This window comes from Brienomyrus brachyistius, chromosome 2 (assembly GCF_023856365.1).
Source record: "Brienomyrus brachyistius isolate T26 chromosome 2, BBRACH_0.4, whole genome shotgun sequence".
In the NCBI taxonomy this organism is placed as follows: domain Eukaryota; kingdom Metazoa; phylum Chordata; class Actinopteri; order Osteoglossiformes; family Mormyridae; genus Brienomyrus; species Brienomyrus brachyistius.
Window position 1 is genome coordinate 28,237,331 of NC_064534.1, and position 22,425 is coordinate 28,259,755.

Below are 22,425 nucleotides of genomic sequence, written 5' to 3' on the forward strand. Positions count from 1 at the left end.
CGTGCAGTTAATAGATGTAATTAAGCCATTATTTTTCTTCTGCGTTTTAGCGGATTTAAAAATCTGACGCGTCGCAATCTACCATATTAAGAATTGGGACAGTTATCGCAGTCTCGTCGGGTGTTATTTTATTCAAGCTGATGACGAGTTGAGCCATGTCACCTGGATTCTAATCACATTTTGCAATCACTCTATTATGAATTAAAATGTACTTGAAGCACATTAAACAATGTTTTCTTTGACTGTATAAGGTCCCTTGATTTATATCGCTGAAAGTGTGATTAAGTGTGACTTTGGATAGCTGCCTTACATCAGAAACCCAAACGAAAAGGCGCATGTCAAATACTTACTTAAATATGACCCAGCACCGATTCCTAAGCTGGAACCTGGCTTGGGCCGATTCCAGCTGCTGATGCACCAAATGCGGTGAGCATAATTTAATGGATGGAAATGTATAATAAATTCACGTAACTACCATTTATTTCCGTAACACTTTTGGAGTAGATGGAACTGGAAAATGCAGTTACACTTTTAATGTTTTTATTTATTTTTTAAATCCATATGTTTTAGTGTATGCGGGGTTTCCAACTTCGATCAGCTGGCTGACGTGAGGTTTAAAATCTGAGACTGCATACGCATTTACATGTATGTAGCTGTTTAATTACTTTAATAGTCTGTACCGTAAATAGTATTTACCGTAAACAGTCTGTAAGGTTTGCAGACTACTCTAAGGCTTTGGATACAGCTTATTTTGGGTTTATAATGGGGTATAAATTTGCCGTAATTTTTTGCATGAGTCAAAAAGCGTGTAACGCCAGATACATGAGAGTTGGCAGCCACGGTGTATGACAATTATAGGCTTCAAGAAATATTAAGCGTCTAGTAATTACAGGTAACAGGAGATCGTCACCCTGTCCATACACGTGCAAGGAGCGTCTGTGTCGGCGATAAAGGAAAATACACTGTGTAAGATACGTGGTAAAAAAATGCCTTTTGATCACGATATCCGTCAGGATGTGCCACGATACTGACCCCTGACGGTGGGAATATTAACTATTTTACATCACAGCAAGAACCTATTTTGATACTATTATTATTTCTTCAGAGAATTACATGTTTTAAAGTTTTTGCGCCGTCTTATTTGTATTTCGTTTGTTCGTGTATTTTCTTAAGGCGTTTTAGTATGTGGCCGCCTTATAGAGCTTGGTTGCTTCATTTAGCAAGATACCACCTGTTGGCACTTTGGGAAGAAGTTGATAATAATGTGATGATCGTTCATATCGGTTGTTGGTCCCCAAGATAAGTGACAAACATCTTTTTCATACTGTTGTTTGCTTTCAGTTTATTTTTCTCTTGCTATATGTTGTACAGCAACACCTAATTCTTTTAAATATGACTGTGAATAGAAAAATGAACATTCTCATACATGTTCTAAATCTGTTTTTAATTAAGTAGTGGCCTAAACATGAGTTTACGCCTCATTAGGTGTTCCTATTGGCTGAATAGGCCAGTAAATCCCGCCTCCTTCAGACCGTGATACGCCGAGACGCTTGTTAATCTGCGAGCCTCCGACAAACATCTAAAGGCAATGAACGATCTTCACTGCAAACGCTTTTACCCAGGGGTCCCGAAAGTGCGGCTGCTGCATGTATCCATTCATGCAGAAAAGGACTTGGCACCAGTTTAAATTCCCATTCCCTGATTCTTACCTATGCTGTCCGTTCAGAAATCTCAGCAAGGTAAGAGACTGTCGATTTAAAATGTACTTCGCTTGCAGCTCCTTGCTAGCAGTCGGGTGGGTAATCTTCCAGCATGCTGATCCCATCCACCGAGGTAAGCAAGACGGCAGTCATCACTCTCCTGGAAAATGGTCGCTCATATGTAATGTTTGGGTCTTAAAAACGAATATAAGGTAAATCTCTAAACATCTCTGGGTGAACACCTGTCGAGTCAGAATTTGCGATGCGGCGATAAAGCTGTATAATACGCTTATTATTATATAGTATATTTCACAGCACACATGTTATAGTTAACACTCGCGTGTATGGGGTTTATTATTGCATTGATTGTATATTTCACCCACCGTCATAATGTTCTCAGAATAGTGTGGAGCAGCTGATTTAATAAGTAATCTTCGTATTCATAATGATTAGATGCCGTACCCAAAACACTACTAAGTGCCGATGAATTTTATTTTAAGTAGCATCATTGCGGTTATTGGAAACGTTCAACTTGTTAACTTTTATCACAATTTTTTTGTACATAATAGCATATGGCTGCGTACTACCTGCTGATTTACTAGTGTAGGTTTACGCTATAATGGTATGGATAAATTTCAGTTTAATCGGTTTAATTGGGACATTCATGTTATATATTTTGCTTGACCGGTTGACCATATATAATGTATATGACGTACATTTTGATGCAACAATATCATTACGTTTGTGAGGTTTGAAGGATCAGTTTTTAAGAGCACAGTGAAGAAGCGCAGTGCCGCTGCCTGTATTTCCGCGTGCATGCGCACGGGCGTGCACGCTGCCCGTGACCAGAACCTTACGACCTCCAACACAGCTCTCTTTGCGTTCATTGTCTTTGTCCCATCATCTTTTCTTCATACTTTTTTCACTGTTATATGCCGTCCATTGTTTTTGGAGGAGAAACCAAAAAATATTACTTTTGGATAAGAAAAGTTTACATTTAAAATTTTTTTTTTATTAAGTTTAAATCCCACTTCAAAATTATCAGTTTACTAAACATAAGAGGTTCGCTGGCTGTTTTGGTGCACACTAATTTATCTGTTAAAGTCAAATAATTACAGTCAAGTCGCCGTACAGTTGCAATAACTTCCTATTGAAAACAATGCAGATCAATCGTGTAACATAAATGTAACGTTTATGGGCAACGTCTTTATGGCCTCAAGCAGCCACATATCAACATATGTGTTTTCATGCAAGTTTAACTTGTGCCCATTTATATAGGTGCTGCCTTTCATGCAAGTGCTCCTGTGCTTTACATACCTGAAGCTGTTATATAAGTCACACTGGTGGCAGCACTGCAGTGTTGTTTTACCGGAACGAAAACTGCAACCATGACGAATGCTGCAGTTCCAAGTGGCCACCAGCTGTTATTCAGCCTGGCTTGAGAATGAACGTTACCTATGCATGAAAATGAACACGTTCCACTGAAAAGGACAACGTTACCAACAACGGGCGGTTAGACAAAGGGCGCGCACCATAAATCACGTGATTACAGGTCTAAACTGAGGTCACGGTACAGAAGAGTGGGGGTCCGAAAGTGGGGTAAAAGCCTGTGTGCTTGGTGGGGGTGTTTGGCGGTAACCATGACAGGCACTGACTGTAAGGGAACTTGCTGCGTTTGTCCCTGCTGATGTTTAGCATGAGTTAGGGGTCTTCTAGTTGCACCCGGTTCATCCAGGCCCGTTCCCTATTGGGGCTTTCATATGGGGGTTAGGGGTGACATGGCCTTTGGGGGGGGGGTTAGAGCATTGTGTCATAATGCTCTAACCCCCCCGATCTGCAAACATCTTAGAGTCAACTGCGTAATACATGGAAAATAATCAAACAATATGCAGTACTTATTGATTGCAGGGCCAGAAAGTATTCAGATGCTTGAAGCAGTGTTTGTTGATTTGCCCTGAATAGATTTGAAGGAAGGGACTGTTTGTGCTTAATTAACCCACATAGGGTGTTACAGGGATTTATGAAAAGTATTAGAGCTGGAGAGTGAGTCCGCGATCTTTCCTTTCCCTCGCGTCACGTTGAGCTGCTTTGAAGTGTCAAAAACAGATGAGGGGAATAGCTTTTGTGTGGTTAATCAAATGTGGATGGATGCCCTCTGATGGACTGCCATTCTATTCATGGTGTTTCATTTGTTTATTTGATGTTTTGCTTTTTTTTTAATTAATTTTGAGTTTTAATTTATACACATCAAATACTTTCACCTACAGATTACAACTGTTATGTTTACCCAATTAAACTATTATTACTAAAGCATCTACTTTAAAATTTTCCTTCTCGAATTACTTTGCAATATGGCGGAAGGACGACAGCGCATAGAAGATGAGAGTCCAAATAAAGAGCGAAGGCATTAGTTCTGTGGAAGCACTGCTGATTGAGTGAATGAGAAATAAGCCGTCTGTCAGTATTGCAAAGCAGAACGTAAACACCACACAGAACAACTGCAATGCAAATACATCTTAAAAGAAGATGTCATGTTTGTTGGACTTGGCGAATAGTGTGAGGTTAGCCATACATATGTGACAGCCTCTGAGAAGCCTAGCCTGTCTTACTCATGACTTTGACTTAAACCATTTTGCTTAATTTATGTTTTATTATTCCTGTTTGTCAAAATAATTGGTCGTAAAACAAAGGTTAACCCTGTCACTTAACATATTCTGTAAGACGATATAGCTATGTAATAAACATTAATCATTACTACTTTTATTTATTTATTTTTTGTCACTGTATTGCATGATTTATGGCTGAACCATATTGGGAAAAGTTCGCATTGCAATATTTGAAGTTTTTGCGATATTTATGAATTGAAAATGAACGATATTGCTAAATAAAAATGATCTGGTCATCTATTTTATTATCTGTTGAGAATAATCGGTCAGATACGTTGGTTGTGTGCCGTGAGTTATACAAGCAGACACGCAGCAGTGCCAGCAGATCGATTCTTTTTTGCTCTTTGGAACATAAAATATTTCCATACAGAAAATGATTTTTTTTTCTTCCTGACCAATCCCTGTTTGCTTTTTCTCTCTTTCACTGGAGAGCAGGGTTCCGCTAGTCCGCTACCTGATACCTTTTTTTTTTTTTTAAAGCAGATTAGCATTTATGCTAACTAAAACCATTAGTGGACCAGTCCGCTATATTTAGTTCAGCTAACTGTAAATCCAACATTTTTTTTTAGCAGCCAAAGTAAATAAAGTTTGATGGCCAAAAAAAAAAAAACATTAGTAAATCCTAAAACCGCACATTTGTTCCGGTCTGTTGTGTGCGTGCCTGCAAGGGTCTAGGCATGTGGTTTACTGGCTACATGTAAAATCGGTGGAGAACTGGGGCCTGTATCTGAAGCTGAATTTCTTGCTTAGTCGCATAACTTATTGGATTTCAGGTACCCTAGTTTAAATGAACATTATCTTTGTTCGCTTACATTTAGCCCAAACTACTTTAAATATGTTATCTGCCTAAGAGAGAAATCGAGCTGCGGCCTCTGGTTATTTACCTGTGACAGATCAATGTATAAATACAGTTTGATTATACAGATTGATGTTAGTAAAGTATTTGAATTTGCATTTAATCAATGCTGTCTCGGTTGGACAGGCAGTTACTGGAAGTTCTCATTGTTTAATGTGTGCATGTATTTATAGAATCTTTAGCTGCGTATCCAGCACAGGGTTGTGGTGAAGTTGGAGCCTATCCCAGGAACAGAGGGTTTCGGGTTGGGAACACCCTGTTTGGGGTTCCAGTACATCACAGGGTGCGTATTAAGGGAAATTAATAGCCACCATTTCTTCTAGCTGCATGTTTTTGGTCTGTGGGTGGAAACAGGTGTGCGTGGAAGAAACCCGCACAAACATGGCAGGGGGGGGGGCATTCAAAATCTCCATTAACAGGGCCTGTGGCTGGGACCAGACCTCACCCCTGGAGACGTGAACTGGCAGTGCTAATCATTAAGCATGTGGCATCTGCAAAACGTGAAACGTCAAAATGCATGCAAGTTTCAGATGTTTCTACAGATATTATGACATTTTAAAAAGCATTCTAAAAATTATGGTATGCATATATATATGAAAATGTTAGGAATTAATTATTTTTATATTTTAGGATAATTGACCTGTGAACGATTTTTTTTTTTTTTTTATAATAGTTTATTTTTAGCAGCGTTTTTGGCTTCACAAGGTCTTGCACACATGGAAATGTTTGCTGTATATGAGTAAAATGTAAAACTGTGGTTCGGCCATTTGGAAAGTGTGGCTTCCCGCCATGTGTTTGGTTTCAGACCAGAACCTTCTCGTCAGTTGCGTCCCTCCCAGCTTCCCAGGACTCCGATGCTTCTGGTCTCGGTCCCCAGTGTGACTGCCTGACTCAGGAGTTCTGTGAAGATCTGTTTCTCCCAGGGCCAGACAACGTTGCTGTATCTTTGGTTGTAATAGTTTGTGTGTTTCCTTAGCAGAATCATAATAAAGTAATTTAACTAAAACATAAATGTTACTAATCCATGTTCACAAAATTTCACTATTGGAAAGGATTGGTTGGGATCCGAATCTTCAGCCATTACTGTAGTCCAGTGGATGATCTGCTATGGAAACTTGTGAAACTGATGTGAGGTAATAGGAATGTATCTTGGTGATTGCTGGTCTTTTTTAAATCTTCTGCTGGAGGCTGTTACCAGTTTCGGCCAAACTTGAACAAAAAGGTAAAAGCTCAGATTCCAGCCACTGGAATAACCTTGAACCGGTAAGCTCCACGAACTGGCCAGTGACCATGTAATACAAGCTTAGTAGCTACATCCAGTGAAAGCTGCACTGGAAGCTGTTATTTTTGGACCAGGGCTGGACTTGTCATGATGCTTGCTAATGACATCATCTCCCCACTATAGGTGGGATCTTAAAGGCTGGTTATGTCATGACTGTTGCACTGTCAGATCATGACCAGGATTTGTGACAACTTAGGATATCAAATGAATGCTTTTATAGTATTATAAATACTATTCCTTCATGGGAATGAAGGAATCAAAGACTATGCTAAATGAAACAAGTCATGCATCAAATTAATGCGAAACTCTTCAGCTAAACCTTTCAGATCTTCATAAACGTCTGCTTGTGTAGTGGACATTTTTCTCCAAACGACATGAAAGTGAGGAGCAGAGAGCTGGGTCAGCCAGTGGGTTTTGAGCCAGCGAACGTCTGATTACGGACACAGATTCCTAACCCACACAGCCACACGTCGCATGAGAACAAGCATGAAGTGAATAGCAGCGGAGATGGTCCTTGTGTTACTCTGACCACACTTGCTTTGCAGTTGGTCAAATGTTTTGATGTGGCTATGTAGTTGGAAAAGTAACAGATGGGCTACTTTAGTTTCACTTGGGTTAGATATGATTTTCTTTGTAGTTGTGTATATTGTATGTTTGCATAGATCGTCTCCCATGAAATTTGTATAGGTAAAAAAGAAATCGGCTACCAGTTTGTTGCAAAAACAGTGCAGCATTTTTGGATAATCCACCTTTTACTATAGCACATGTAATTTTTTTGCTCATTGCAAATTTGGAATCCTGACAGAATATTTAGATCAGCATATTTCTGAAGAGAATATATAGGTTTTGGTGTGTCTTGCAGAGTCAAAAGCTCGTTTGTCTGCCTTCGATGCTGTTTTCTTTGTAGAATCAAAGCTGTATGACAAATAGTAAAGCTTCTTTGCTTGGCAGTGATGGGGCTACGTTTAATTAAGGCAGGGATCTGGAATTTAAATGCACTGGGAAAGCTGTCACTGCATTCAGTCAATGTAAGAGTGCAAACATCAAACTTGGGGAGCGATTCCACAAGGCTTTTGAAATTAAAGTTGTTACTGTATTGGCAACCCCACTATTGACTATCTGTACGTTTTGGCCCCAACACAAATGCCTTAAGTGACCCCCCCCCCCTCCCTTAATCTCTCCTGCCCACACTTGCTGACTCTTAAAGGGAGTGGTTTCACAGTGATGTCTTGTATCATGGTGTTAATGTCACCACAGTTGGTGTATTGGGCTCTGAGGAGGCGAGGGCTGCAAATGAATTCTCAGCAGCTCTGCCGACGATCCCATCTGAGTGGATGGCAGGGGTAGGGTTAGTCACATGTAACGAGCTGTTCTGCAGTCAGTCTGTTTTATTTCTGCCGTTGGCTTGACCAGCTGTCTCTGAGAGCCGCCTCTGAGCAAGTACACGACTTGGCGGGAACCCCGCGGCTTTGCTGAAAACAGCGACGCGTGCTTTCATATGCCCGTCTGATTCGCTTAGACATCATCCGAGGTCTGCCAGCCTCAGGTCTAATTCTAATACCTTAGTAGACTGGTGACAACAGATCAACACGTACTTGCTGTCGTGCTGTGGCATTTTATTAAAGAAAAAAATACAAAAGAACATCTGTTATTTCCAATTCCTTGATTTTATATGGTTTTAATGTTAACTTTACGTTTTGCAATTCTTTTCTGTTCTGCCGAATTGTGCAATAGTAAGTACAATTTTCTGCGTGTGAATTTGCATGTGCTTTTGAGTTCAGTGTCTACCTGCATCCACAAGGTACATGCAGAAGTGTTGGACGTTCAGAAATACATGTACCGTGAATGCCGGGAATGTTGTTAACATATAACACCCAGAGAAGTTTAATTAAATCAGTAGTTTATTAAGAGATTTTATTTTTCTATCCTCACATTCCTCTTGGTTGTCACAGCCATGTTACAGTTCTTGGGCTACAGAAATGAGCTTTAAATGTGTATTTCAATATTAACGTGGGTGAAACAGACGGATTTCAGTATTAATGCTGTCATCAGCAGTTTAAAGAAGAAAGAAATGTGTACACCTGAACTACTTTTTGATGACGCTGCAGTTTAAAACGCGTTCCTCCTTGATGTTAAAAAATGCATTTAGCAAAAGCAGTCCCTGTAGCCCCAACGCCCCCCAGTTAACATGGTGCGTGGAGGTGCACTTTTCTCTCCAAGCTCGTCTTACAGTGCCTGGATTTCATTCTCAGCTGCCATCCATCCCCTAAGCGATACCACATCCAAACGAATGGAAGAGACCTCTGCTCTGAATTCAAGGGTGGGTGGGGGGTTCATCACGACCACTTCAGCTCCGGATGCCTCCATTGATGTGCCGAGGGCCGTCAGCCCCCCAGCACCCCTGCCTGTGTCCCTGTGTCACACCACTCCATTCGGTTTTTGACTTGGTATTCTACCAGGCCGTGCGTCTCGATTGAGACACACAGATATTGAGGCAAGTGTTTATAAGGCATGCACACACACAGCGAGGGCAAGTCGGGGGGGGGGCTGTCACATGCTGGGGAAATTGTAGTGGAGGCTGGAGACAAGCAGAGCTCGAGAGTGTCCTCGCTTTGGCACACTGGCCGTCCCTGTCATTTTTAATTTTCTTGGTCACTGGAGGCGGCAGCAGAGCCAGCGAGGAGGCGGACAGAGCCTCTGCTTTTAGCGGCAGCATGGCGGAGTTGGCACTGCCGCCCTGTGGCACTGGCGTTCCCGCCTGCGCAGCGCAGTCACAGCTGGCAGTCGGCGTATGGGTGAGCGGAGGCCATGTATCAGATGATGGCCACGTCTTGTCTTTCAGCATTAATTGTGGTGTTGTGCTCTCATTTATCCGACACTCACTGCTAAATAAACCAAAAAATGAATCTGTAAGCTGAGCCTACTGCTGGTGTGACCTGTTGTGGCACCGTTTAGCTAAAACAGGCAAGGCAAGGTCATGTTGAACGGTTTTATTATTGTCATTGATAGTTTAATTCAGGTTGTGTGATTACGAGTTTTCTTAATGATTCTTGTGCTCCTGTTCGGAGATATTTTCCATCTTATTTCCAGAGGAAATGCAGCAGGCCTCCTCATGGCAACTGGACCTGATTGTGCCGTGCAGCCTGCAGCCAGTCCTGTAGATACCTGATCTTACTTTACACACCATGTCCAGCAGCTCTGGAATTAGCATTGTGCTGTTGACGTTTCATTAAATAGGGTATGTAGGAACCTAAATGGGGGTGGCATGGTGGTGCAGTGGTTGGCACTGTTGCCTCACACCTCTGGGACCCGGGTTCGAGTCTCCGCCTGGGTCACATGTGTGCGGAGTTTGCATGTTCTCCCCATGTCGTCGTGAGGTTTCCTCCGTGTACTCCAGTTTCCCCCCACAGTCCACAAACATGCTGAGGCTAATTGGAGTTGCTAAATTGCCCATAGGTGTGCATGTGTGAGTGACTGGTGTGTGAGTGTGCCCTGCAATGGGCTGGCCCCCCGTCCTGGGTTGTTCCCTGCCTTGCTTCCGGGATAGGCTCTGGACCTCCCGCGACCCAGTAGGATAAGCGGTTTGAAAAGTGGATGGATGGAAGGAGCCTAAATGCAGTTCATGTGAGTTTGAGTAATTAACAGTAAAATAATATTGGCTCAGGTTCATTAGTTTGACAAACATTATTTAAAAATGTTGATTTATTTGATCTACCTTTGTAATGTTTAAAAATGGGACTTTTAATGTAGTTCTGATGGACACTATTGGGATGCTTTTATTATGATAAGGTTTTATGATTTTACAAAGCTGTTTCCTGGAATATATATGAAGTGGAATAGGACGAGAGAATCTTCAGAGAGTCGAGCTAAGCTTCAATAGGAACATAAGAACCTACAGGGTCCATCATGCAGCTCCACTAAGTGAAACATGTATTTAACAATGTTTCCTTTAACAAATATTTCACAGTAGTCTTTAATCATAATGGAGAGGAATAACCCAAACTTATTGCCAAGATAGTATCGAGAATTATTAGACCGATACAGTTAGCCAATTTATTTCAAAAACTAATACCGATATCAATTGTTCAGAAAGTTTAAATGGACACTCCATGCAAATAAATTAAATACGTTTCTGTTTTACAAAGGAAATGTATTAATGTTTTGGTAAATAAGCACCAACTCTGGTGTACAACAGTACCAGAAAACGTTATACGTCTTATATATTTACAATACTTGTAACACAGAATGGCCGATCAGCAAGTGTGATTTTACTCAGAAAATTACAGAATTTATCTCTTGATTTGCACTATGATTTGCTATTAAATGCTTGCGTTATTGGCGGGTAGCGTTATTCGCTGGTACTGCCGTTGCCTTTATGAAATGGCTTTGGTTTTCAGAAACTCTTCATACTCTTCCCTGTCTCGCCTAAAGGTGAGCAGTCAAATTTGTTGTGTTAAAATGTTTATTAGTAGATCCTCCTTGAGAAATTTTAACAAAGCAATGTTTGCAAAGTACTCGATGTTAATTCCCCCCAGCAGAATTTTTTCTAACTCTTTAGTATATCGGTGTGCAAAGCAATATGTGTCACCGTTTTAAAGGGAATTATTGGAAGTAAAAAAATCAGCTAATTTTTAACAATGGCCGATTTTTGTTCCTGTATCAACCAATTCTGATCGTTGGCTGATACAGTTGGTGCATCTCTAAGAATTATAACAAGAACTTCTCCCAAATAAAACTGCAGTAGTTTTGTGGAGATGCGTTTACGACTTGTGGTTGTTTAATCCGTTTTTCAGAAAGTCAAAGACATACTTTATAGGGTGTGTGATTGAATTACTGTCCTTTTTTAACGGTTGGCGCACGTCAGTCCCTGAGAAGGTGACCGATAAAAGTGCCTTTTTATTCTTGATTGATTGTGGCCTGTTACCAGGCAGGTTTGGACACTGTCCACCGCACACTATGATCAGAGTCACTGCTTGTGCTTGGAAGTGACGTACAAAGAGATGCATCGGAGGGTTAATTGCCGCCGAGTTGATCTGTCGGCCGTTTTTTGAAAGGAACAACAAAAGGGACAGGAAGGGAGAGATGGCGCGGGCACACCTGTGCTGCAGCTCCGCTCATATGCGGGGGGCTAATTGATGGGGCCGGCTCTCTTTGTGGTGCAAAGCCACGGCCTCTCTCCTCCCGAGCGTCGCTTTTCAGCTGCAGAGATCAATGGTGACATATTCAAGCCGGGCCGCAGGCGTGGACGTGTGTGGGACCCTTTGAAGGCACCGGAGTGCTCGCAAAAAGCCTTGCCGGCATCCGGCCCCACCCCTAAGAAACCTGGCTGGGGAGGAGTGGGTACACGTTCACCGTGACAACCTGTGGGACTCGTTTCTCTGTGCTCGCTTGCCCCTTTGTCCCCGCTAATGTGGCTGCACACGGCTTTGGGACGCCAGTCTTTAGTGATCCTCTTACTTTGGCTTACAGATCATCCCTGTATGAAGAGGATTCGCTCTCTCTGTTAATGCATCTCTTGACACTATTACAAACTAGTGAAAGTAGTGCGTATCCATCCATCCATCCATCCAGCCTCTTCCAACTGCTGCTTATCACAGGTGGGCCTGGAACAAACCCCAGGCAATATAGGGCACAAGGCAGCGATACACCCAGGAAGAGATGTAAAACAGAATGAGATGTAAAGACTTGCATAAAAACATTTTTATTGGAATATTTCTTCTGTTTTCAGAGCAGTGCTCGCACATTTATCCCAGTAATAGTTTAAGATGGTATGATATTTGAAAAGAGCGCATGTTCTAACAGAGCCAAAGTCCCTTTTCAAGAAAATCCCCGTCCAGTTACTTTTTGTTATTCTGTGATTGTGTGTGTTCAGGAAAAGAAACTCAAGTAATTAAATGACTGTGCCCTCCCACATCACGTAGCGTATAGCACCATGACCTCGAATAACCCTGGTGTAGGCATTAAATGAGGAAACTCCTTAAGGGAAATCCAGGATGTGTGTTCAGGGATTTCAGTCACTAAGCAGCACCGTTGGGGTGTTGTGTGCTAGCAAAGTTCTATCACCACCTCTTTCACCTCCTCCTCTCCCCCGTCTCCTTTCCTCACCTCCCCGGGTGGTTCATTAGATCCTCCCCTATGAGTAACAAACAGTAACCGCCTCCAAAGCTCCCCATGTGAAGGACGTCCTTTTAAAGGTCTGTAGGTGCATGTGCTGAAGACCTTGTCCAGCGTAGATGGTTCTAGAGACTCTTTCAACAACAGATGCCTAAAACACCAGACCAGTGACTTATTGTTCTCTCTTTCAGTTTCTCTTCTCTTCCGTAGGTGAGTGTGGATTCCCGAGGAAGTGGAGCGGGAATTTACTAAAGTGCTAAATGAAAGCGGAATTAGGATCGATCGTCACCACGTTCTCTAATGCCCACTTTGGTGGGGGGGAGGTCGTAAGGGGGAGACTTCTCCAAGAAACATGGAAGTATATATAGCTTCTGGGACACTGACGGCAGGACAGTGGCGATCACAAACTCTGTGAGCTTCTTTAGTCCACGTGTCATTTCAGTCTTGGACCAAAGGGGACCCCTATTCATGTAGCCTAATTTTCAGAGCCTGACGTGCTTCTACGACTATTCAAGTACATAAATGAATGACAGCAGAATCAATGCAAGTCACTTTAGATGCATGTGGCTTCTAAGCAGATGTTGAAGAACATGGCTGAACAAGAAGGAAAGAAAAAAGGTGACTGCGTTTGAGGCTGCTGATACCACCGAGCTGGACTGGAGAACTGATGTTTCTGGTGGAATATTAAGAAGAAGAGCACAGGTGACGATCCCGTGTTCGGGTCCGGACAAGCTTGCGTGGTTGCCAGGTGACCATGGACTAGTAGGAGCTGCTCCACAGAAACCCTGAGATGAACAGATTTGCGACGTCAATGAGAACATTGCGAGTGACGCCGCCCTGCGTGGCAGGACCACATTATGGTGAGGCCCTCTGGGAAAGTACTGTTTGTGCTGCAGCCAAATGGAGCATTTTGTTCTTAAAACCATGCCTACCACAGTAACAGCAGGATCTGTGACAGGGTGCAAGTATTTAACTGGAAATGAAGTTTATCTTAAAAATGTGCCTTTTATAATTGAAAGGTATCTTTTTGTAGACTTGTGTGGTAATGCAGGCTGCATTAAAGGTCAGTTTAAAAGAAATCAAAGTTTATTCATCAAATGTGCAGCAAGCTTCCATTTCTTAAACTGCTTGTCCTATTTTTGGTTGGGTTGGGGGGAGGGGGGTCCAGAACTATGGACACAAGGCAGGGAACAAACCAGGATGGGGCACAAACCCATCACAGGGCACATTCACACCTGTGGCTAATTTGGTACCAACAATTAACCTCAGTGTGTTTTTGGACTGTGGGGGGGAAACCAGAGTACCCAGAGGAAACCCCACGACGACATGGGGAGAACATGCAAACTCCACACACATGGAGCCACAGTAGAGACTCAAACCCTGGTCCCAGGGGTGTGAGGCAACAGTGTTTAACCACGGTGCCGCCTCTAACATTGCAAGCAACATATAAGAGAAATAAGTAAAACAGTAAAATATTAACATTTTATACAAAAAAAAATACATGAAATTCAAATGTGTAAATTGTCCACACTAATTGCCTGATTACCGGTTGAGTAGCTTCATTGCTTGTAGGAAGTAATTGTTGCGGGGTCTGTTTGTCTCGGCTCCATTGCACATATGCGGCAGGAGTGAAAGCCTTTGGTGGTTGGGAGGGGAGGGATCTGGCCGCCTTCGCGGTATCTACTTGTGTATCTGAGGATGTGGGGTGATGTGCCGAATTGTTATGGTCTGTGAAGGATAAACGGGCGCTGACCTGCTGTTCTTACTATATCATAGGCCATCATCATTTTTACGATACTTAATTTATACTTATCCTATTTTTTATAACCCTTCCTGGCTTCAAGATTTAAGCCAGATGCCTTAAGATTAAATGTGACTTAAGCAAGCCTAGCCTGTGTAAGTACTATTGCCTTCAGCTCAAGGTTACATCAAGGCTCCACACATAGTAAAATTTCCTGCCGTGTCACAGACTTCAAAGTTTGAAATAGCCTGTCAATAACATCTGATTTGGAAGCGTGTTTCAACTATGTCCATCTGTCCTGAAACCGCAGTTAAACCAAATCCAAAGCAAGTTTGAGGTAAATCGCAGAAAGTGACCTCTAGCAGCAGCATTTTAACGCCTACCTAGCTCTAACATTCATCATAAGTAACCAAACAAATACAAGACTTTTAGCATTTTTAGTTTTTTCATTGCATTCACAGGTCTTGGGAACCCGAATAGTCCCCACATTACGCACATGCACAGATTCATATGTAGAGGCAGGGAAAGAAGAAAGGAAATCACTGCAATTGCTCTGTCATTAGCTTAGCTGCAGAGTTTAAATGGAGTTTAAGCCAAGCCAATGGCTTCCATTGCTGGTTCCTCTGAGCCTGCAGATAAGTCGTCATGTTGGGATTAGAGTTTTCCCCATGGAAATGAATGGAGTCCCCACAAAGATATAATCACAAACCTGTGTGTGTGTATAAATGCTGGAGCAGGATGTGATGTCTGTATGTGCTCGTGACCTCAGGTGGCCCGAGGCACCCAGCTCACCGGCCGTGAGTGGCCTGTCCCCGAGGCTCCAAGATGACAGCCGTGTGCCCGGGCATGGCTCCCAATGCCGGGGGTGGCACCCAGCGTTACGCCCGCTGGAGCCACCAGGACAGTTCGGACATCTGCACGGATGACGAGGGCGGCCCCCCGCGGCGACTCACACCCCTGGAGAAACTCAACCTGGACATGTGCCAGGATGACAAGGTGGTGCGCGAGCTGACGGTGGGCCGCCGCATCGGCTTCTACAAGGTCCGCGGTGAGATCGGCTGCGGGAACTTCTCTCATGTCAAGATGGGCATCCACGCCCTCACCAAAGGTGCGATCTGCTGCTGAAATAAAACACATAAAATATAAGGAAAGTGACCTTCACAGTCTGCTATGATAGCCGTATTCTGAAGCAAGCGTTCATTTTAATGTAAATCATGGAACTGTAAATGTATGTCTATTTAGACATCCTAATGGTTTCAGCCCTCTTCTATGGATGGATGGAGGGTGGTCGAAGGTCGGTGAGCAAGTTTGTCAAAGCAAAAAAACATAAAGTAATTCAGTGAAACAAACACAAAATTGAGTCGTGAATTTAGAAATGACTGAAACGCAAAGCTGCCGAAAGACAAACCTACAAAAAAGCTAATAAACCAGCTGGAACATGTAATGCCTACTGGCAGGCAGCCAGCTGACCCCCCTCACAGGCTGCTCCTGCCTCCCCACCTGCACACAGATAACCTTCTTCATCCCTCCAGTGCAGTCAGTCCAGTGAGAACCAGCTGGGTGTTATTAACTAAGGCTTCATTGGCTTACGACAAAAACAAATAGAGGAACATTAGCCCCGCACCCTTCAAATGCTCCCTGTTCACAGCCTTATATGTCTGAATTGCTAATCACTTGCCTGCAATGAACTTTCCCGGTAAGGTAACCCAGTTATAATGGGAGAGAGCAGAGTTAAGCAGGGCAGTGAGACGGCTTGGACAGGGGAGCTGTATGTCTTTTGGAGAGGGATGGAATTACTGCACGCTTCAGTAAAGCTGAAAGAGATAAGTGCTGTATCATTTGCTTCATACAGACTGAAGAGTGCCTCGTGTTTCTGCCGCTCACGTGCAATAGGGCCAAACTGAGGACTGACCCTAACGTGACACATTTTTAATTCAGCAGAACACTGCATTTTCCGGTTTGATTTTGTACTTTTTCTGGATTCCTGGTTTTTCTCCATAAAAGAAATCTTAATAATCAGATATATAGTATACATTTAGTGAAAAGAACATTGCCACATTCATGAATGTACCCTGTTACTACGATTTCTCACAACCCTTTTTACCCCAAGGTATGTTTTTTTTTTTTTCCCCCCTGGCTTTTGGAGAACTTAGACTTCACACACATTTTGCTGTAACCTTAATTTTATAAAAAACTGTGAATGCAATCAAAACACAAAAAAATGCCAAATGTCTTGTATTTTGTTTGTGTATTTATGGTTAACGTTAGGGCTGGGTAGGGGTTAAAGTCGTCATGTTGGGATTAGAATTTTCCCCATGGAAATGTAATTACAAACCTGTGTGTGTGTCTCTCTGTGAGGTGGGGAGGGCAGGATGGCCATGTTTATTCAGTGTGTATCAACACATTAAGGAACAACCTCAATTAGAATGTTAACTTGACAATGCAATATTTAAAAAACTGTACAGCAAATTGTAAATGCTTGTATAAAACGTTAATAAGCTGGTATGGCTGGTCCTTGCTGTGAGATTCCAGTATGCCTGACGCCTTATGGTGTTTTGCAGTAATGTTTGCTTAGGATTTTCTGCACAAAGAATAACAGGTATGTTGGAATCCATCATGAACCTAATAAGCAGAGATGTATTTGCCTGCTTGGTGTGACAGACACCTTCTGGCAGAGGCACCAAAAATAGCTAATGGTTTACATGGGTGTAATGATGAAAAGATCTATGAACAAGGCCATCATTCTGAGTGATACACAACAGGAAAACCCATTTTACCATATACAGTGCCTTGAAAAAGTATTCATACCCTTTGAACTTTTTCACATTTTGTCACCTTACAACCACAAACTTAAATGTTTTTATTGAGATTTTATGTGACAGACCAACACAAAACAGCACATGATTGGGAAGTGGAACGAAAAAGATGCATGGTTTTCAAAAGTGTAAGAAAATAATCTGAAAAGTGTGCCGTGCATTTGGATTCAGCCGCCCTGTGTCAATACGTTGTAGAGCTACATAAGAAAATAAAAGCATCCCCACAGCATGATGCTGCCACCGGCATCTTTCACAGTGGGGACGGCGTGCTCACGGTGATGTAGTGTTACTTTTCTGCCACACATGTCGCTTTGCATTTAGGCCAGAAAGTTCAACTTTGGTTTCATCTGACCAGAGCACCTTCTTCCACATGTTTGCTTTGTCCCCTGCATGGTTTGTGGCAAACTGCAAACGGGACTTATGTTTTTCCTTCAACAATGGCTTTCTTCTTGCCACTCTTCCATGTAGGCCAGATCTGTGGAGTACACGACTTGTTGTCCTGTGGACAGATTCTCCCACTTGAGCTGTGGATCTCTGCAGCTCCTCCAGAGTGACCATGGGCCTCTTGGTAGCTTCTCTGACCAGTGCTCTCCTTACTCGGTCTGTCAGTTTAGGTGGACGGCCATGTCTTGGTAGGTTTGCAGTTGAACCATACTTTTTTCCATTTTTGGATGGTGGACTGAACAGTGCTCCTTGAGATGTTCAAAGCGTGGGATGTTTTTAATAACCTAACCATGCTTTAAACTTCGCCACAACTTTATCTCAGACCTGTCTGCTGAGTTTCTTGGTATCGTTGGTTCACTACCGTTCTCTAACAAACCACTGAGGCCTCCACAGAACAGGTGTATTTATGATGAGACTAAATTACACACAGGTTGACTATCATCTAATTAGGTGACTTCTGAAGGCAATTGATTGCACTGGATTGTTTTAGGGGTATCAGACTACAGGGGGCTGAATCCAGATGCACTGCACACTTCAGATTTTTATTTTCTTGCACTTTTGAAAACCATGTATCTTTTTAGTTCCACTTCACAATTATGTGCTTCTTTGTGTTGGTCTGTGACATAAAATCTCAATAAAAAACTTAAGTTTGTGGTTGTAAGGTGAGAAAAAGTGAAAAAGTTCAAGGGGTATGAATACTTTTTCAAGGCACTGTAATGTTCTGTCATTATCCATGTTATGCACAGTTGTGTGGTGGTTATGGTACAGCCAAGTTACAGGAGATATACCAATAACTTTGGACCATTGAACTACTGGAGCAAAAGAATGGCTTTAGTAAAATGGGCTGCTTATAAATAGCATGAAATACATAGACTTGTTTGTTATAAAAGTTGTGATGGAAAAGATGACTAAGGACTTCCTTCCATGTAGCTAATCCATCTGGGACTCTGTCTCTCACTTCCAGACAAAGTGGCGATAAAGATCCTGGACAAGACCAAACTGGACCAGAAGACGCAACGGCTGCTGTCCCGGGAGATTTCCAGCATGGAGAGGCTGCACCACCCCAACATCATCCGACTGTACGAGGTGGTGGAGACGCTCTCCCGCCTGCACCTAGTCATGGAGTACGCTGCAGGAGGGGAACTCTACACCAAGATCAGCCTGGACGGGAAGCTGTCTGACACTGACAGCAAGATAGTCTTCTCCCAGATCCTGTCTGCAGTGAAGCACATGGTTAGAATGTCCTTCAGCTTCCGTACATTTTGCACCCTTGCTTCAGAAGTTCGCTTGTGTGCGTGTTTAAATGTTAGACATAATTCACACTTTGTTGAGTCTGATGTGTGGAGCAAGCCTGAGAGCAGTTTGGTGTGCAGTCACATTTGTTTTGAGGAAGTTTAGCTTTTATCTTATTTATAGATATATCTAGAAATCCACAGGTGAAATTGTGTTCATTAAAAGATGAATCCTCAGAGTTACAACAGAATGTACAACAGAAGTTACAACCTTCCAAGTACCTGCTGCCCCATATTAAAGTGAGGTTATTCTGTATACGTAATTTTAATACCAGTACTAAAACGGAGAGCCTGCAAAGTTTAATGATAAACTCAAAATCCTTTTAAACAGATTTTCCTGATATAGCGGTGCCTCCGGTTCACGATCACAATCCGTTCCAGGAAAATGGTCGTGAACAAATTTGCACGCGAACCAAGGCAATTTTCCCATAAAGAAAGCACTGAAATTCGATTAATTCGTTTACAAGCCTACCAAATAATATTTTTTGTCCCAGCATGCCCCGCGTGTAATTGTAAATAGAAGGACCACAACGGGCACCCAACCCAAATACACAGACGGGAAACACAAGATAGTCAGACGCCGACCTGCAGGATTCACACACAGTGGAAGATTTACATATGCTAAATACACGCGAGGATCGGACCGGGTACACACAAGACACGGGCAAACACACGCGCGACAATAGAGAAATGCAACTTCGCATGTGCAGTTCCCCCGTTTTGGGATCAGACTTAGGTTTTAGGGGTTAGGGTTATCGATTAGGACTACGATAGCCTAACTCGACAGAACACCGGAGCTACACTAATATAAAAAAGGAATATGGTCTTGGAATTTGTTCGTGAACCAAACTGTTCGTAAGCAACACCGTTCGTGAACCGCAGGCTGGTTAAATGGAACAGTGACAAACTCAAACACATACTTTTATATCCAGATCTGAATCACTTGTATTGGTGATATTTAGCAAATATTTACCAAATCGAGACCTAATATGTGGTCTCATTGTAGATTCCCGTCCTACAGGCAATTCCCCTAATAAGTCCAATACAAGATGGAAAGCCTCTTATTCCTTGGCATGAGCTGGTCTTCCTCCATTTCCTTGATTAAAACAGACTATTAATAAAGCCGATCACGGATTGGTATATTTATAGCTTCCACGTGTGATGCTAGCAAGATTATTAGTCACAGAGGCGCAGGGTGTTTGCCGTGGCCGAGTGGGTGGTGCCTCACAGTCCTTGCTGATAGTGCACAGCAGTACTTTATATAATATATAATATTCATTTTAGACCTGTTAGACTTTTATACAATTCTGCATGAAACCATGTGTGATATTCCGACATGCTGGATTGCAGATGAATAATGAAATGCAGGCTGTCTGCTTTGAGCTTGTGCATGGCTCCTACCACAGGGCACATACTGCTTCCATTTTCATGCCCGTCTCCCCCCAAACGTTGCTCAAACAGAATGTACTTCATGTTCTTTGCATTCCGACTTCTCCATGATTCATCATTCCTTTGCCAGGGATTACGCCTTTCCTCTGAGTATTCCTGAACATTTCTTCTTGCTGACAATGTATTGTTTTATTGGTAAGATGAGTAAAGAAATGTTTGTCCAAGACGATTTAATTTTCATAATGTAAACAATAAGTCATTAATCATATGTATTATGTAGTTGCGTAGTTATGTGTATATGACATGCACAAGTGTAATTTTTATACCTTTAATGGTGAATAAATCTATCTTTTCCTAGCATGACAACAACATCATTCATCGGGACCTTAAGGCAGAGAACGTGTTCTACACCTGCAGCACATGCGTTAAGGTGGGCGACTTTGGCTTCAGCACCATCAGCCGACGGGACGAGACCCTGAACACGTTCTGCGGCTCGCCTCCTTACGCCGCGCCGGAGCTCTTCCGTGACGAGCACTACGTGGGCATTTATGTGGATGTATGGGCGCTGGGCGTCCTGCTCTTCTTCATTGTGACGGGCACCATGCCGTTTCGTGCCGACACGGTAGCCAAGCTGAAGCGCTGCATCCTGGAGGGCGCCTACAACATCCCGCCCTGGGTGCCCGAGCCGTGCCAGCAGCTCATCCGCGGGATCTTGCAGCCGCAGCCCTCGGACCGCTGGGGCGTGGATCAGATGATGGGCTGCGAGTGGCTTCTGCCAGTGGACTTCCCCAGGGCCATGGAACCCTTCCGGCTGAACCCCCTGCATCTGACGGAGCTGGAACCCAGTGAGCTGGAGGAGGACGAGCTGGAGGTGAAGGCCACCCTGGAGGCACTGGGCATCACGACGGAGCACATCCGCAATAACCAGGGCAAGGACTGTCGCAGCTCAATCACCGGCATCTACCGTATCCTGCTGCACCGTGCGCACCGCCGGCGAGCCATGGAAAGCATGCCCGTGGTCACGCGCGTTCCCGCCGACTCCAAGAAGGAGCGTCTACACGCCTACCGGAGCCTGCGGCACACTTCAAAGCTCTGCGTGATCCTGTGACGGATTCCCAACAGCATCACAGACAGACAGAGATTTGCAGCACCAGCCTGCAGACATTCAGCAGACTGTCTGTCCGTATTTTATTACGTCATTGTCACAGTTAATATATTAATATATTTTTTTGAATTTTGTTTTGAAAAGAAATCTGATAATGAAGGATTTTGATACAATATAATGTGACATAACTACAAATGTTCCTCGCCCAAAACTCTAGAAAAAGACTTTTAGTTGCTGTGGTAATGAATCATGACTATTACTGTTAAAAGCAAATTAATTAACATGTTCCCCTTTCATGTTGAAGCTTATTCCTACACAATATATTGGACAAAGAAGAACTAATTTTCCAAGTACCATTACAATTATAAACAACTATATTAAATTGATGATTTTTTAACATGACGTCAAAATGATATAGTTGCCAATGCTGAAATAGCTCATTGACCTTTTCTGTTAGGTCCTTTCAATGGGACCACTGTGTTCCCAAGTTATTATGAAGCATGAAATCAACTCTTTAGGCTGTAGCAATGTACCTTGGTTTCTGCCGACTGCAGTTATCCCACAAACTTAAGTCCCAAACGTTTCAGCATGCGAATACGGCACTTTGCCAAAATTGGAGATTCAAACGGTGCTTAGTATGCCTTGTTTTTGTATGAATTACTGCAGTAGGTAGTGCAATGTACTTGGGAAACTCTGAAACTGTACTGGAAGTAATTCATTACACTTTTAAAACATTTTAAATGTTCAAATATTTACCGGCTTCCAAGGGAAATGCACAGAAAAACGTTCATCATGTATCACCCTTGTTACGTTGCTACGGAGGTCAAGTGAGGTTTATCTTCTAAATAAACACAACTGGAAGTAAAACAAGAACAAATGTGTTTTATCTTAACTTTTCTGACAGAATATCCAATTTTGTAAATGACAATGTATAAGAGCTGGGTAAAGCTGTTAACCATGTAATTTAGGGAACGGCAACTTCTCAAGCATTTCGATGGACTACAAGTCCCAAACGAAGAC

The 22,425-nt window shown here is 42.8% G+C and overlaps 1 protein-coding gene across 2 annotated transcripts; it reads left to right on the top strand.

Moving 5' to 3' along the window:
* The first annotated feature begins 1,547 nt into the window (after positions 1 to 1,547).
* On the top strand, positions 1,548 to 22,422 carry nim1ka (NIM1 serine/threonine protein kinase a). 2 transcript variants are annotated; one of them, XM_048992140.1, is made up of 5 exons: positions 1,548 to 1,739; positions 12,810 to 13,478; positions 15,129 to 15,467; positions 18,584 to 18,852; positions 20,659 to 22,422. In XM_048992140.1, the coding sequence occupies exons 3-5, from the start codon at positions 15,185 to 15,187 to the stop codon at positions 21,406 to 21,408; spliced, it is 1,302 nt and encodes a 433-aa protein (XP_048848097.1). In that variant the 5' UTR covers positions 1,548 to 1,739; positions 12,810 to 13,478; positions 15,129 to 15,184; the 3' UTR covers positions 21,409 to 22,422. The 2 variants fall into 2 exon arrangements, with proteins under 2 accessions (XP_048848097.1, XP_048848107.1); XM_048992150.1 differs by having other exon boundaries at positions 12,829 to 13,478.
* Positions 22,423 to 22,425: the final 3 nt, after the last annotated feature.